Raw genomic sequence first — 17,076 nt, forward strand, 5'->3', positions numbered from 1 at the left:
CTGACTGAGCCAGCCACCCAGGCACCCCCCCATATGGATATTTTGAAATACTTAGCAATAAACTCCATACTTCATGTCATTCTTCTTGAAAAAAATAATCCATTAGTTTCGATTCTTTTTTTCAGGTATATTTAATCATGGTACAGAAACAGAATAATAAAGGTTAAAAGTTGACCAACTGAGGATAACTCTCCAAATTCCAGTCTTTCCCATTAACGTTTTACATTTTGTTCATGTTACAATTAGTCATGAGACTAAATTTCCGGACGAAGTGATTAGTTAGAATTAATGAAACTTGAATTAGGTAGACCAGATTGTCTTTCTTTGGTTTGTCCTTTGGGCTAAATGGATTATTGAGTTATTCTCCCATAACCCAGGATTCTGGAAACATCCAATTTCAAAAACCTCTACCCAGGGGTTAAAAACAAATAACATAGAGAAAGGCAGAAATGGGGTTTTCAATGTCCAAAGAAAGTAAGGAGTTGGGTTTTTCCCCCTTAAGAGTTAAGGACAAGCCTAATTTAGATTTTCTAACAAGTAGCCATTACTGATCCTCAGACTAAACAGAATCTTTTACATCCTGGTCTCAGTTTCCGGAGGACCCGGCTAGAATCCTCTTCCTAGGTCCATTAGTATATCAAGTTGCACATTTTTAGAATAATAGGAACAGTGATCAGTGCCAGTCATGTTCTGGGACTATTTCCTAGATATTTCCTAGGTAGTCACTAGTCTCTTTTTGAGGCTCCCCCAGTGTGTATTTGGACCTACTCAGTACCTGGGGCTGGGTGCTCAAGTGGTTGCAATTAGAATTGAAAGAAGCCTCAGCAATTGTCTAATGCTTTATTCTTTCATCCATTCATTCCATCTTTAAACATGTAACATCTACTCTGAGTTTAGTACTGTGCCAGAGACCAAAGACCTTAAAATCAGTAAGATATGGCTCTTATTCTATGCACTTCCCAGTCTAGTCAGATAGACAGCTAAAAAAACACCAGACCTTTGTAATCCGGCGTGAACTGTACCAGACAAGTATGAGTGGTACCTTAACCAGCATATACGAATGCAGCTGCGTTATGAGCCACTCCTGAAATCTGGTGCTTTGCAGCAACAGTCATTTCTATTCTTGCACCCACTGTTCTGCAGGGAGTTTCCGTTTGGGCTAATCAAGGCAGGCCTCATGCTAGAAGCCCCGCTTCGGGCTGCGAGACATGTGGGCTTGGCTATAGGCGGTTGGTTTAGGTCTGCTCCGTGTATCTCCTTCAGGGACCTCTCCACTTAAAGTGTGGTGTGGTCTTTTGGACCATCGTAGCCTCATCTTGTGTCTTCCGTGTCTTCTCTCACGTTCCTGTCTTCTCCGTGACCTGTTAGCCTAGTGGGACAGGACGCAGCTATATTTCCATTATGTGATAGCTCTCCCCGTCCTAGCAATCTTACGCAGATATTGTCTCTTCAGCCATCATTCAATCAGTTATTCACTCGTGCGTTTATTCACCCTTCAGTCCATCTTTCCGCCCGTCAGATATTGAGTGTGTAGCATGCCATCCCAGCCAAGGCTACAAAGGTGACAAGGAACCACCACCACATTCAGGCAGTGGTCTCAAAATGTTTTGCCTTCAGGGAATTTGAAAAGCAAAGGCATTCCGAAAAGCAAAGCATTCCCCTCACAGATTTTTAACTTCACGTCTGAAGTTTTTCATCATACTTTTAATCATTTATATATTTGCCAAATATATCATTTCTAGCATAGTATACATTTTAAATAAATCTATTAGATCACTCATTTGAATGTATACAGAGCACCTAGACCGCAAGTTTTTATAATCGTCACTTTAAAAATCCTGCTAAAGAATAACTCTTGAGAGGCAGCTTAGCATCGATGATTAGGAGCATAAACTCTAAACTGCCTGGTTCGTTATAGGAGGTCAGATGTATTTTAAATTATATACATGCAGGTTATATCATCTATGGATTGCATTTCAGACCAGTAAAGGTGCCGCTCTTCACTGTGTTGATTATTGCCAAGTTACTTAACTGTTTCGTATCTCTTTTCTTCATCTACAAATGAAGATGAATGATAGTACCAACTTCATAGGATTGCTGTCAAGATTAAATGAGTACACAAAGCTCTTGAAGACAGAGGCATAGCAAGAAATATTTAACTTTGCTGTCATTATTGTTATCGTAGGTCCACTAACTGAAAACAGCCTGGCAGGAAAAAATGGCAAAGAGAGTTAAAAGTCGTAAGTATATGAAGTGTGTATTTATCATTTTCCCTGAAATAAAACAAAGACAGTACATCAAATAAAACTATGCATACCATTTACATATCTCAAATTAGTGATAATGGCTACTGTACAAGAACTAACTAGATGTTTGAGTCAAGAGGCACTGTGATGGGGAGAAGAGTTATTATTGTAAAGGAGGCAGAAGCAAAGTACCATGAGTGTGCCCGGGAAAAGTCCGTTCTGCTCCAGAGTAGAGCCAGGAGGTGTCAAGTGGAGATCGCACTAGGGCTGGGTCTTGTGGGATTGCCAGTGTAAATGTGGTGAGAACCTAGGCTTTGCATGTTGGTGGAGAGAGGGGAATACAGAGACTGAGAACGATCTCTGAAATCTTTTCTAATATCAGTATTTTGTGAGTCTGATTTCTTAAAAATGCCATTAGATTTTATCTGTTTTGTTAACTAAGATATCTTGGCATTGTTATCATATGAATGCAAAATAACCAAAAAAAAAAAAAAAAAAGGATTTATTGAGCACTACTCTCTGCCAGGGACAATGGATACCTGTCTCTGTATGGGTATGTTTACTTACCCGCAGGTAGTGTGCCTGGGGAGAATTTAGAAAGATACACTTTTAATTGAAAGCATTGTACTTCGGGCTCTGATGAGCCCAGTTTGGACCCTGGGCTATTGTTTTACTTTTTTTTGTTTTTTTTTTTTAAAACAATGAAAACAAGTGTTTTTATTACTTAAATAAATGTAAGAATTGGAGCATTTGTTGATTGCAGGGCTTTGGTGACTCTTTCTAAAACGACTTAATTCTAGTATACCAACAGTGTTTTCCTTCTAGTAGGTCAAGGTGACGTTACTGGCAGAACAATGATTTAAAATGCCTTGGACTTGGTGTGAAGCACTTACGTTTAATTTGGAGCATTTATTTTGGGACTTAGTTTCCCTTAGATTTTGTGCAAATTCATGAAGAGCAAGAAGATAGAAAATATGAGCATTATATAATTCAAATTCTTGGGATATTACCTGTTTTTGACTATCAACTGCTGAAAGAGTTGAGTAATACCATTGGTCTTCACCCTACAAAGTATCTAAAACAAGGAGAACAAAGAGGGGTGAGGAGGTATGAAAGTACAGGAGGAAGAATTGCAGGGATAAGGGAGCATTTGCTTGGTTAATTTAGCTCTGGGGTCATCCGCTGGAACAGCCCCAAATGCCCCTATTAGACATTTATAGGGCCATTATGGATTACCACAACGCTAGGTAAGGCGGAAGGGAAAGGGGGCCTGCCAGCATATGGTGGAAGGGGGCCTGGGCTGCTAGAAATACTGAGATGAAGGAGAAACTCTTACAAAGCTGAAAATTTCTCTTGCGTTTGTACAGCTTTCGAATATCTACATGAATAAATATTCCTGTAAGTGAGCACTTATTTATAATGATTTGAGCCTAGAAGCTAATACTGTTATACACGGAAGCATAGAGTATTTTTTAATGGACTCCATTTTTTAGTGCAGTTTTAGGTTCACAGCAAAAATTGAGCAGCAGGTACAAAGATTTCCCACGTAGCCTCTACCCCTACACATGAGAGGCTCTTCCATTATCGATGTCTCCCGCCAGAGTGGTACATTTGTTACAACCCATGAGCCTACAGTAATACATCACTATCAGAATCCTTAGTTTACATTAGGGTTCACTTTTGCTGTTCTGCATTCTATGAGTTTGGACAAATGTGTAGTTGACACGTATCCATTATAGTATCATACAGAGTGGTTTTACTGCCCTAAAAACCCGATGTGCTCTCTCTCTCATCTTTCACTCCTCCCTAACTCCTTGTCAACCATTGGTCTTTTTATTGGCTCCATAGTTTTGCATTTTCCAGAATGGCATAGTTGGAATCACACAGTATGTGTCCTCTTCATATTGGCTTCTTCACTTAATAACATGAATTTAATTTCCTTCTGTGTCTTTTCAGGCTTGATATCTCACTTCTCTTTAGTGATAAATAATACTCCGTTATCTGGATGGACCACAGCTTATCAATTCACATTCTGAAGGATATGTTGGTTGCTTCCAAATTTTGGCAGTTACGAATAAAGCTACCATAAATATCCAAATGCAGGCTTTTGTGTGGACATAAGTTTTCAACAACTTTGAAGAGTGTGATTGATTAATTATATGGTAATAGTATGTTTCGTTTTGTGACAAATTGCCCAGCTGTCCTCCAAAGCGGCTGTACCATTTTGTATTCCCACTAGCAATGAATGAAAGTTCCTGTTGTCATTGCTCTGGATTTTGGCCATTCTTACAGGTGTGTAGTGTTATCTCATTGTTGCTTTAGTTTACATTTCCCTGATGATGTATGACGTGGAACGTCTTTTTGTGTGCTTGTCCGCCGCCTGTGTATCTTCTTTGATGAAGTATCTGTTCAAGTCTGTGGCCCATTTTTTAATCAGGTAGTTTATTTTCTTATTGTTGAGTTTTAGGAGGTTTTTTTTTTTTTTTTTTAGATAATAGTTATCTATCAGGTGGATGTTTGTAAATATTCTCTCAAATCTGTCTTCATTCTCTTGACGTGAAATATTTTTCACAGTTTTACTATACAGCAAACATACTAATTTTTACTGTGGTGTCCACCTTTGACTCTACTCTTTTATTTTCAGTACATTGTATGGAATGGCTTCTGATCATCTCCTAAATTTAAAATTGTTCATTAGAAGTAGGTGCAAGAAGGAAGGAAACCATGAACAGAATGAAAAGCAGCCTACTGAATGGGAGAAGACATTTGCAAGTGATACAACCAATAAGGGGTTAGTATTCAAATATATGAAGAAGTTACATAACTTAACACACACACACACACACACACACACACACACACACAACCCAATTAAAAATGGACAAAGAATCTGAATAGACATTTTTCCAAAGACGTACAGATGTCCCGCAGACACATGAAAAAAATGCTTAATGGCACTAGTCGGGGAAATACACATCAAGACCGCAATGAAATATCACCTTACACCTGTCACAATGGCTAGAATCACAAAGGCGAGAAGTAGCAAACTGCTGGTGAGAATGTGGAGGTAAAGGAGCCCTTGTGCACTGTTGGTGGGAATGTTGCAACTACTGTGGGATACAGTATGGACATTTCTCATAAAATTAACAGTAGAATTACCATGTGATCCAATAATTCCACTACTGGATATTTACCCAAAGAAAGCAAAAACAGTAATTGAAAAAGATTTATGCACCCCTGTGTTTACTAATGCTAATGGTAGCATTACCATTCCGAGATATGGAAGTAACCCATGTGTCCATGAGTAGGTAAATGAATAAAAAAGATGTGGTGAGGTGTACACACACACACACACACACACACACACACACACACACACACATTATTCAGCCATAACAAAGGATGAGGTTTGTTTTTTAAATTTTATTTTAATTCCAGTGTAGTTAGCATATAGAGTTTTTTTTTTTAATTTTTTTTTCAATGTTTATTTATTTTTGGGACAGAGAGAGACAGAGCATGAACGGGGGAGGGGCAGAGAGAGAGGGAGACACAGAATCGGAAACAGGCTCCAGGCTCTGAGCCATCAGCCCAGAGCCCGAAGCGGGGCTCGAACTCACGGACCGCGAGATCGTGACCTGGCTGAAGTCGGACGCTTAACCGACTGCGCCACCCAGGCGCCCCTAGAGTTTTATATTCAATTCCAGTGTTTCACAGTTTCATAGTGATTCAACAATTCCATAGATGACTCAGACAAGATGAGATCTTGACATTTGCAACAACATGGATGGACCCAGAAGGTATTGTGGTGAGTAAAGAAGTCAGACAGAGAAAGACAAATACCAGATTATTTCATTTATATGTGAAGTCTAAAAAAAACAAAATAAATAAAAAGCAGAAACAGACTCAAATACAGAGACCAAACTGATGGTTGCCAGAAGGTGGTGGTGGGGGGGGGTTGGGAGGAAGAATGAAATAGGTGAAGGAGACGAAAAGGTACAAACCTCCAGTTATAAAACAAGACACAGGAATATAATGTGCAGCACGGAATATAAGTAATAGTACGTAACAACTTTGTATGGCAACAGATGGTCACTACACTTGCGGTGAGCATAGCATAATTTATAAACTTGTGGAATCACTATGTTGTACACCAGAAACTAATGTAACATTGTGTGTCAAGTATACTTCAATTAAAAAAAAAAAAAAAAAAAAAGAAGAAGAAGAAGTAGGTCCAAGGATCTAACTATATCTGGTGTGGTTGTATCCTCAGATTTATTCATTTGAATACATATTATTAAACATATATTTAAATATATGATGATGTTGGGGCACCTGGGTGGCTCAGTCATTTGAGGGTCTGCCTCTTGCTTTTGGCTCAGGTCATGATCTCGCGGTTTCACGGGTTTGAGTCCCCTCATCAGGCTCTGTGCTGCCAGCACAGGGGGATTCTCTCTCTTCCCCTCCGTCTGCCCCTCCCCCACTCATACTGTCTCTTTCTCAAAAAGTAAATACATTTAAAAATAAATATATATGATGATGTTATTATATGTTTAAATGATGTATGCTTGCATCACATGATATGTGAATTTCATTTAGACTAGTCAAGGGGGATATTATCAATCATTTGCTACAACACAGTGGCGTTGGGTCTGATAGGGTCTGATTAAGAATATGAGCGGGCATTCCCGGGTGCCCGAGTGTTTTCCCTATGGTCACAGGGAGACTGCCATAGTTGTTGGCATTGTCTGCAAACACCACGGTATCTAAAAAGGCCAGACTGATTTAATGTCCCAAAGATTTCCTTGAGACCAGACCAGATTTTCCATTGTGCAAGTCAGAAAATACTGTAACCAGTACTCAATCTATTTTTTTTTCAATATATGAAATTTATTGTCAAATTGGTTTCCATACAACACCCAGTGCTCATCCCAAAAGGTGCCCTCCTCAATACCCATCACCCACCCTCCCCTCCCTCCCACCCCCCATCAACCCTCAGTTTGTTCTCAGTCTTTAAGAGTCTCTTATGCTTTGGCTGTCTCCCACTCTAACCTCTTTTTTTTTTTTTCCCTTCCCCTCCCCCATGGGTTTCTGTTAAGTTTATCAAGATCTACACAAGAGTGAAAACATATGGTATCTGTCTTTCTCTGTAAGGCTTATTTCACTTAGCATCACACTCTCTAGTTCCATCCACGTTGCTACAAAGGGCCATATTTCGTTCTTTCTCATTGCCATGTAGTACTCCATTGTAACCAGTACTCAATCTAAATAAACACAGAAATGTACTGCTTCATCAGTGATCTAGGGAAGATAGTAAATGGAAGATTTAATCTCAATCATTGGCCTATTCCTCCTTTCCTAAAAGGGGATGGAGAACCTAATTCAAAAGAGTATGGAAGCCATGCAGTTGCTGTCCAGGCAATTGCCTGTTTCCCAGGAAAAAAAAAAAGAATCAGCTTTTTTCCCCCCATGACATATATTTGCTATTGTTGGTTGAAATACATTTTGTTGAATAATTCAACCTGCTTTATCTTCTCTTGTGAACAGTTTTTTTCTAAGAATTTTAATTTTATGGTTTAGTGGACATTTCGCTCAACTAACAGCAATTTGTGGTAATAGTCTACTTTCTTTACGTGAAAATATTGGGGAGCTGCAATGTAAAGAAATTAGCACTTTGGAGCTGGCTAGTGAGGATTGTACCTCAAACAAGCTTCATAAGCAGAAATGCCTATAGGGGCCAGGTGGTAACTGAATGAGAGAATTGGGCCCAGGGGAGGAGACTGTGGCCAGGTGGAAAGCACGCATTTATTAATGGATGACAGCCACCATTCAGCTGTAATCAATAGTCGCCATGTTGGAACTGGGCCTAGAGTTGCCAGATCATTTGAGTTTTCAAGAAGAAAAAATAAAATGGCTGACTTATTTGTGCAATTCCTGACTTTTAGATATTGGCCATGTCGAAAAAAAAAACCCAAAAAATAAACAAAAACATATACCTGTGTGAGCCAAACAAAACCATTTGTGGGAGATATTTATTCTGTGCACTACCATTTTCAATTTTTAAACTATCCCATCTGTTTAAACTATGGAGTGCAGCAGTTGGTGAATAGCACCTCTTACCAGTGTTTGTGCTATGGAGCGAGTGGGTGTAATTCTCCACGGAAATAGTCGTACACCTAACTGAATGGACTTGAACTTCACCCCACTAATTTGTCACTTGTGGTAGGGTGTGAACTTACTGTTTCATAACAAGTCCTTAATAGATTTCAGGTTGGTCCTCCATTGCTAACCATGGGGAAGTTAGGATAGAAGATTAGAAAAATTCAGAGGTTGGACCCAGGAAGCTTGAGGAAACTATCCTGTGCACCTGCACCATCCCTCCCGTGGTCCATTGCTAAATTCTTTCATTTATTGTGATCCAAGTACACCTCCTTTAAATAGCAGATCCCCTATTCCTGCTTCCTCAGCATCTATGATTATTTTAATAGGGCTGTTATTTCCTCTGCCATACCCCTCCAAGTGTATGGCTAAACTATAAACTTTTCCTACGACCACCAAACCTCAGCTTTGATACACATTTTATTACTGTGATCAGATGCCAAAATGCTAACCTCCCAAATAAATTCCTCTGAAACTATGAAAATAATAGAAAGGTACATAAGCCTAAGTTCTCTTTGGTATGTAGGTAATTTTACTTTGCATTGGTTCTTGGTCAAAAATGATTGCTTACCACTGCTTCAGAAAATCTGTCTCTTTAAATCATTTTATTTATTTATTTATTTATTTATTTATTTATTTATTTAGAGAGAAAGAGCGTGAGCAGGGGAGGGGCAGAGAGGGGGAGAGAGAGAATCCCAAGCAGGCTCCACACTGACTGCACAGAGCCTAACGTGGGGCTTGATCCCAGAAACTATGAGATCATGACCTGAGCTGAAATCAAGAGTCGGACGCTTAACTGACTGAGCCACCCAGATGCCCCAAAAGTCTGTCTTTGTAAATACTAAAATTAAAAATCAGTAAACTGTACTGGAGTGTTTCAAGTTAGTCTATGCAAAAAGGATCTTCTATTAAAATATCATCTGCCCTATAACGTCAGTCCCTTTAGATTCAACTAGGAGCTTATAACTACAAAACTTAAATAATGTGGACTCCACCAACTTAGGAGTTATAATAGTTCAGGAATAGTTGGGTAAAATTTGTTGCCTGAATAATCTCTGAGGGACAAGTGTACTCAACAAAGTCCCATATAAATCAGGACATCTGTTTGGCCCAATTAAAAACGAAAATCAACAACTATGTGGTGCCTGGGTGGTGCAGTCGGTTTAGCATCTGCCTTTGGCTCAGGTCTTGATCTCAAGGTTTCTTGAATCTGAGCCCCACCTCTGGCTCTCTGCTTCAGAGAGCCCTCTCTCTGTCCCCCTCTCTCAGCGCCCCCCCCCAACTCATGCTCTCCCTCTGTCTCTCAAATATAAATTAATAAAAACTTAAAAACATTTGAAAGCCAACAACTATTTTCAATAGCAAACTGACACAGAACAATGAATCACTGAATGCAAATAATTCTTAGATAGACAAGATAATCTCTGAATTTGTATGAAAAAAATACATAGCACTAAGTAGTACTTGGCAGTGTGACTTTTGTGACCTTGGCCAAACCACTAAAACATATTTGAACCTTCTCTCCTCACTCATGGGGGTATTACCTCATTATAAATGTTGTTAGGAGGATTAAATGAACAGATTGTGTGTAATTATTATCATTGGTTTAGTGACCTCTTCAAGGTCTGGACTCTAGATATTCAAATTTCTAGTTCATTGTTTTTTTTTTTTTAACTGTTCTAGTTTATTTTGGTTGAGGGATTCAGAATAATAAAGAAAGGAATTGGAACCTAAGGACAAGTGATTTTTTTGTTTAAAGATGTTCATAAAACATTTTATGGTATCTTTTTGTCAGCATCATTAAGTTTGTGTTTCTGTTCACAAACTCATTCATAAAAGCATAAAAAGTGGGAAGACTCTAGGAACAGGGAAAATTCATGTAACCATTGAATCTCACTTTACACATTTTAGAGCTGAAATGTTATTGGTTGATGAATGTTTACCTCTGAGTAAATGTCTCCCCACTCCATCCTTAGCAATTAATATCTGCAAATAGAGAACTATTTAAATCTAGAGGAGAGACACATTCCCTTGAATCTAACAACAGATAATGCAGAGTGCAATCACCTTCCTCTAGGATGGTCCTACAAACTGGTATTACATAGATATTGAATTATATATAGCAAAAAAGCTTTTAAAAAATTACATTTCTGGTAATATGGAGCTGCAGAATATTCTTAGTTCATAGGTGATATGCTGACATGTTTATTAATTATATTGTAAACAAATTGAATTTTTCCTGGTGTTAAACATTCACATTCATTTAGAGACCCAAAGAAAAAAGCTAGAGAGAAAAAGATCACCCATGATTAATGCTGACCTGTCTAGACTTTAGAGTACCTCTTTAGTCTAGTCTGAAGTGTTTCTGATTGTCGTACTCAAAAAAAGGAAAAAGGTTGTGATTTTAGAGACAAAGAATGAACAGGGTGTGGGCATTTTTTAAAACTTCCCCACCTCTCTCCAAGAAAAACTAAATTTTTCACCAAGAAAACTAAATTTTATTTGCTATTTAGTCCCTTTCTTTTCATGTGTGTTTTTTTTTAAAAGTGTAACAACTCAAATTTATATTTGAGTTCAGTGGGATTGTTTGTGTTTCTTTTCCCAAAAAACCATGCAGTTTCTTTTATTTGCCAATTATGGTATGCTGTTACTAAGCCTATGAGAAGTCTCTCTGTGAAGTGCATTTTAATATTTAGATCAAACAGTGATTGGAATACATTAATGCCCAGTGGGTAAATGTGTCATTTGAAAGCAGCTGCTGAGCCTTCTCCCTGCTGCTCCAATTAACACATACAGCACACTTTTGTCAGCAAGAGGCAGTGCATATGGATGAAACCACTTTAGTGCTCATTAATATGATATGCACGAGAGCACAAAGGGTTAATCAATCTGCTCATTGCAAAACAATAGCTTTCTGGGAAGTTTCCCAAGCATGTGCTTTTGTGATCAAGGGTGCTAGGATTAGGGGGTGGGATTAGCAGGTAAGAAAAAGCCGGTTCAGTCTCCAGCTTTGGTTCAGTCCATTGACTAACGTGTTTCCCCGCCCCTCTCATCTCCTACACCGCCCCCCGCCCCTGGTGATGGAGATGTTGGAGAGTGAAATTGTAGTGCCGGGACTCCTCGGGCTTCAGCTGAATCTCTTGTTGAACTTTGTTGTTTTGTTTTGAAGCTGTTTGAAGTCCAGAGCTTTGCAGTTTATCTTTTTTTCCTTTTAGTCTTTCGTTATTTTACTTTCTCTCTCTTTTCCTTTATTGTTTTTTTTTTAATTGCACATTTGATAGTTTATTGAGCAAAGTAAGAAATCTTGTCAAGGTAAACCCATATCGCTGCTATTTTTTTTTCACCTCCCATGGCTAAAGTCTCGGCGTCGATGGTAGCACAGAAGCCGATGGAAGGGTAGCGCGTCCCCAGTCCCCAGGTTTGGTGTTCGGCGTTCATACGCCACCAGGTCCCGGAGCAGCTGGGCTGTTGCTCCTCTCTGGTGCTGGCTGAACCAGGCTGCACGGTGAGTGAGAGATGGACCGCTTCCTGGGTTTTGTCAAGCAGATAAGAAGATCTAGGAGAAGAAAGGGGAAAAAGTACCGACCAGAAGAGGATTACCACGAGGGCTATGAGGATGTCTATTATTACGCCTCAGAGCATTTTCGAAGTAAGCACTTCCCTCCACCCTCCGGTTCCTTCTAGCACGCTGGGCTAACAATAAACCTTGTATGGAGCTTTAATGTTACATGCAAAAGGTTTCCCAGATGGTGTTCTCTGTGAGCAGTCTGTAAGTACTGAAGTGCTACATTTTGCTTGATTTGTTGCAAGAACAGCTATCAGATAGCATCTAGACAGTATAACCCGTCCAGTACTATGCCTGGTTAATATTTTAGGTGCAATTAGTTGGTTATGTTATTGTTGTAACGAACCATTCAGAAAAGTATATCTTGCAAGCCAATGTGGTAGTTAGAATATGTTCTGTTGTAGTTGTTTTTAAATAACAGGGTTTTTTTTTTCTTTCCAAATAGAGAAGGCTAGCTTATTAGGAACAAATAATTGTTCATGTTCAACTTGATGTTGATTAATGTTCCTGATACAGACTTCTAGATAGTTATCTGTGATTAACCTGAGGTATTGCTTGTAGAAGGAAGTTCAAATTATTTTCTCTGATGCATGTTCATCATTTTATTATTAAATTAAGGGAACACTTATTTGCTGTCAACTAGAAGCAGTGATACCTTTAGAATCCACATTAAGACATTTGTAAATTAGCTTATAAATAGCAGAGCAGAGACCTAGGTCTTTCTTGTACTTATCAGTGCTTTAAGTTCCTGGTGAGGTTTAGACTCATCCCCATAGATTTATAATGCCCAGAAATGCCTAAAGGTACAGAGAGAAAGCAGCTACATGCAGAAATCACTGGGTTTATGAAGTGCCCTAAATGTGGGAGACTGACAGTTACATATACTCTATACTGACAACACTAAAAGTTATTTTTTTATCTTCTTGAATAAGGATCTTTCTAAACTCGTATTTCAGTTGTAATTCAGTTCTAATTCTTTCTGGCCTTTTGATGTCTAATCATGAATATATCCTACTTACAACCTCTGAGCGGTGACTAATAAATAATTTAGATTCTATTTCTGTGATATTGAAATGCATGAGAATTAGTGTTAATGCCAGAAATTCTGTTGTCATTGATGAAAGTTGAAGGTTGAAGATTCGTGTGGTGGTAATAACATAATAATGAAAAATTTTAACTCTTTGACACTTGCTCAAATAAAATGGCTATGTTGCTTTTACAATCTCTGAGTTGTAGAGATGTTTCTCTTTTATAATGCTTTTACATTAATAATTTGTCCTAATGTGGTGACAGTATATGTTTACTAACCTAGTTTCCACAATATACTTAAAAAATTAACCGAGATTTGTGTGACATCAAAAAATACTATCTGCTTGCATGCACTATTCTGAAAACCTGGAGGTTGAAAAAAAAAGAGAAGCTTAGGAACTTTCATTACACTGGTGTCCATTGTACAGATTTCTCACAAGCACTATGTGTTGAGTCAAATTCACACCTTCTCGGGTTTGTGCTCTATGTGCTTGTACAAATAGAATCAAATTCTCTCTCTCTGAAATATGCCTGCATCCTAATAGGTTTAGTAAGAATTTAGAAAACAAAATAAATACTTTAAAAGTTTACAAAATATGACTGTGCAGAGAAATATTTATGAAAGTGTCTAAGAAATATCCTCGAATTAGAGTTAGGAGAATGATATATAGCTATGGCATTAGTCTTTATACATCAAGCGCAGTAACTTAGAAGCCTGTCTTCACTTATCTGATTTGTGAAGGTCATGCTGAGGATACGATACTAAACATCAAAAGTCACTTGCTTTAGGTATATAACCGGCATGTTTTCCCCTCACTTTATCAGAAAACACCAATTTACTTTGTGGAGTTAGATGCATGTTGAGTCCTCCAACTTCCAACTGCTGCATAATAAACAGAATGTGTCTCAGTGGAGTCAGACACTTGGGATTTGACATTTCGTCAAATGTCAAAGTGCCAGGGCTTTTAAAGAAGACATGTCATATAATATAATGACCTCTCAGTGCACCTTTTGGCTTCGGTTTCAGGGCCTATTTGAATTGGGTAGGGAAGACATCCACTTATATTTTACGGCTATAGAAATGTATTGAAGGGTGAGACAGATCCTTGAAAGTAATCCTCTCAAATGGGTAATATGGTTGGATTCAATTACATCTACAGTGTATCTATTTTAATTAGTCTCTGGCATAATTTGAAAGTGTGTGCCCTGTGTTTCCCTAGATAGCTTAGAAAAACTGTTTAGATTAAGGCTCAAAACTTGGTGGACTTTACGGAGGATATTCACATCTTAATGGTGCTATTGATAAACCAGAAGTGTCATTCTTATTTTTTTCTCCCTGTAGTTTTTTTTTTCCTCGAAATAAACTTAACTCTCTGTCTTGTCAGTTTATTTAGTGGTTCAGATTACCACAAGGATTCTATGCATATGATAGTGAAAGATGGAGCTAGAAAAACCTTCTCAGAAAACTCTCCAGTAAGTCTGCTTTTCCCTTAATACATTCTCAAGTGCTCGCTGATATTTAACTTTATCCTGAACAATGTCTCTTCTGCTGTGGGCTCGGATTAGGATGTCCCCATCCTTTTCCTTCATCTTAACTACAACACAGTTTATAATCTCATGAAATGTCAAAGCCTGAATCAAAATGTCATAGGGTCTGATGCTACAGAAGAGAAGTTGTTCTAAAAATGGATGATTTTTCTGCAACTCTATCAAAACTGAGTTTTAGCAATGATGACAGTAATGATAGACTGATTTTATGCCTTCCCTGATTTTATATGGACTTGATGTGTGTCACGGTGCTTGGGATGGCCGTATTTGATTTTTTTAATTCTGCTTTCATTACTCGTCTGTCTTTTCAGAATTCTAGACTTAGAGTTTAAATAAACTAGACAGATGCTTTGGGAAAATCACCAAACTTTCCTGGGTTGTTTCCTAAAATATAACAAGAGATATCTTTATTTCTTAGGATGTTTCAAGTTCTATAAGTATATGATCTTAAGCTTTATCTCTGAAATAATTTACATAAAGGTATTGGCTGAAGGATTTTAACTGCAATTTAAACCAAAAAAATTCACCCGAATATCCTGAGGGAATTTTTTTCCTGGAAGGAATTGTCAGTAGGGAGATTCCTATTCCTTTAAGATAGTAATCTATCATTGAGCCTGAGGCAGTTTTGGAGAGTGTTTATACCTATGAAATTCTGAACATATTGGTAAATCCTAGACTTCATTTTTTACTTTATCTTATCTGCCAAGAAGCACCATTTGCTCTGAAAATCTCACATAGATGACTCATTTGGTATTTTTTCCTTAAGGGAAACTTGCATTGATTACAAAACTGATTCATAAACCTGAATGTAACAAAAAGTTAGAAAAGGATCCTGAAATTCAATTTTATTGTGTTTTGTGCTTGTATTTGTTTTTCACAAAATACTGTGTTATGGCAATTCCCCTTTAAAGGCTTTGGCATCTATTTTGATTAATCAGGCAATAAATAAACCCTCTGGCCCTATCAAATGTATATTTTTATTTAACCACACCAGATAATATTCAAGTGGTAAAACAGATAATGTACATTTTATAAGCATTCTCTTAACACTGTTCATCTTCATGATAGAAATCCTGACCTGCCGTGGGCCATGCAGGAGAGGGTTACTGAATTGCTTGAAAAGGAGAAATTTGTTTTGCTCTTACGCATATGAAAGTTATGAGTCACTTTCCCTTATGACCCTACCACCTTTTGCACATGGGTAATGGCATTGAATTAGGCAAGGAGTTCCTCCATGGTAACCACTCTTCTCTGTTTTCATTCACTCTCCTAGGCAGGAGAAAAGCTATGCGGGGAAGCTGTTCAGGGAAGACATATTGATTTACTCAAGTTTCTACTGAGGTCAGTTCAGAGAAACTAGAGAAAGGGGGGGGGGAACAAGAATATGGTTTAGATTTTTGAGAAAAGGGCATCTGTATTTACAAACTTATTTATTTTATTTTATTTTATTTTATTTTATTTTATTTTATTTTATTTTATTTTATTTCATATTTTTTGCCCTATTCTAGTAGATATTTAGCAAAAATCATGACGTGGTTATGTAAAAATGTTGTTAGCTAAGTGACTTTATTAAACAATATGTGCATCTAAAATCCCTAGGTAGGCAATTCAGGCTTTCAAGTGCCTAGATGTTCAAACTGTATTTTAAGAGGGGTGCTTACTTTTTTAACTTCTTTAAAAAATGCCCTTCATGGTTCTTCTTGGAGAAAAAAATGTTGGTAGTGGGTGTTTGTAGTAGGAGAATTTTTAGGAATTAGTGTAGGTAATTAGTACAGGTAATTTTTTCTCACTAGTTCCTTTGTTTAGATTTTTTTTAAATAAGTATGCCAGAGGATAGAGTGAGAATTTTTACAGGTACTTGAGAAAGATAGCTGATCCCTGCTGGCATTCCTATGGAAGCTGAACACATAATCAAAGGGGAAGTTGCCTTGCTCAGCCAAGGGAGGAGAGAGGAGCTGGGGAAGGGAAAGGGGAAGGAGAGAATGCAGCATATTTCATAGGTTATCCTTACCTTTCCAAAGTTTACAAACATAAAAGCCATTCATTTCTATGTTTAAAACAGTCATCATCAAGCTGACAGGTCTTGGATGTGAGATACTGATGATTCAAACCTTAGCTGTACTTAGTTTGACTCAAGAAATCCCCAATGAATTGGAAGAAACATCGATTATATAGAAACAGGGCAAACTTGCTTGTTTTATGACTCTACTGCTTATTTTTCTTTCCTAAGAATTGCTTTCCATCTCTAGTAGGGTTGTTTTGTTGAAAATTGATTGGCTACCATGCTCCATTTGTCTGGAGTATTCTGTGTCATCAGCTTTATTATCTCAAGCTGTATTTTTTCCCACATGGAATAATTTGAAGGAATAAAAGTTGAAAGGGACTTTAGAATGCACTTTGTCCACCTTGAGTATTTTTTTAGATGAATAACTAGGATACAAACATGTTACGTGATTTATGCCAGCCCCACTGATCCTTCAGAAGTGGGACTAGAAGGCCTACCTGTTGGTAAGGTCTGGTCCTCCTTCGGTT

At 37.9% G+C, this 17,076-nt stretch overlaps 1 protein-coding gene across 11 annotated transcripts in view; it reads left to right on the forward strand.

Annotated features, from left to right (window-relative positions):
* The window catches only part of GRIP1 (glutamate receptor interacting protein 1), a 684,764-nt gene that overhangs the window by 269,594 nt on the left and 398,094 nt on the right, over positions 1–17,076 (forward strand). For 3 of the 11 annotated variants that reach the window (XM_086712882.1, XM_086712892.1, XM_086712893.1), the window contains exon 1: positions 11,538–12,051. The exons of 1 other annotated variant lie outside the window; for it this stretch is intronic. In XM_086712882.1, coding sequence (XP_086569008.1) covers positions 11,919–12,051 — 133 coding nt within the window. In that variant the 5' untranslated portion in view covers positions 11,538–11,918. Of the gene's footprint in view, positions 1–9,931; positions 12,052–17,076 lie in introns of those variants that run through there. 7 more of the 11 variants (XM_086712890.1, XM_086712891.1, XM_086712885.1 and 4 more) reach the window with 5 other exon arrangements.

Source organism: Puma concolor, chromosome B4 (assembly GCF_028749965.1).
Source record: "Puma concolor isolate L17-30 chromosome B4, mPumCon1.1.hap2, whole genome shotgun sequence".
Taxonomy (NCBI): Eukaryota; Metazoa; Chordata; class Mammalia; order Carnivora; family Felidae; genus Puma; species Puma concolor.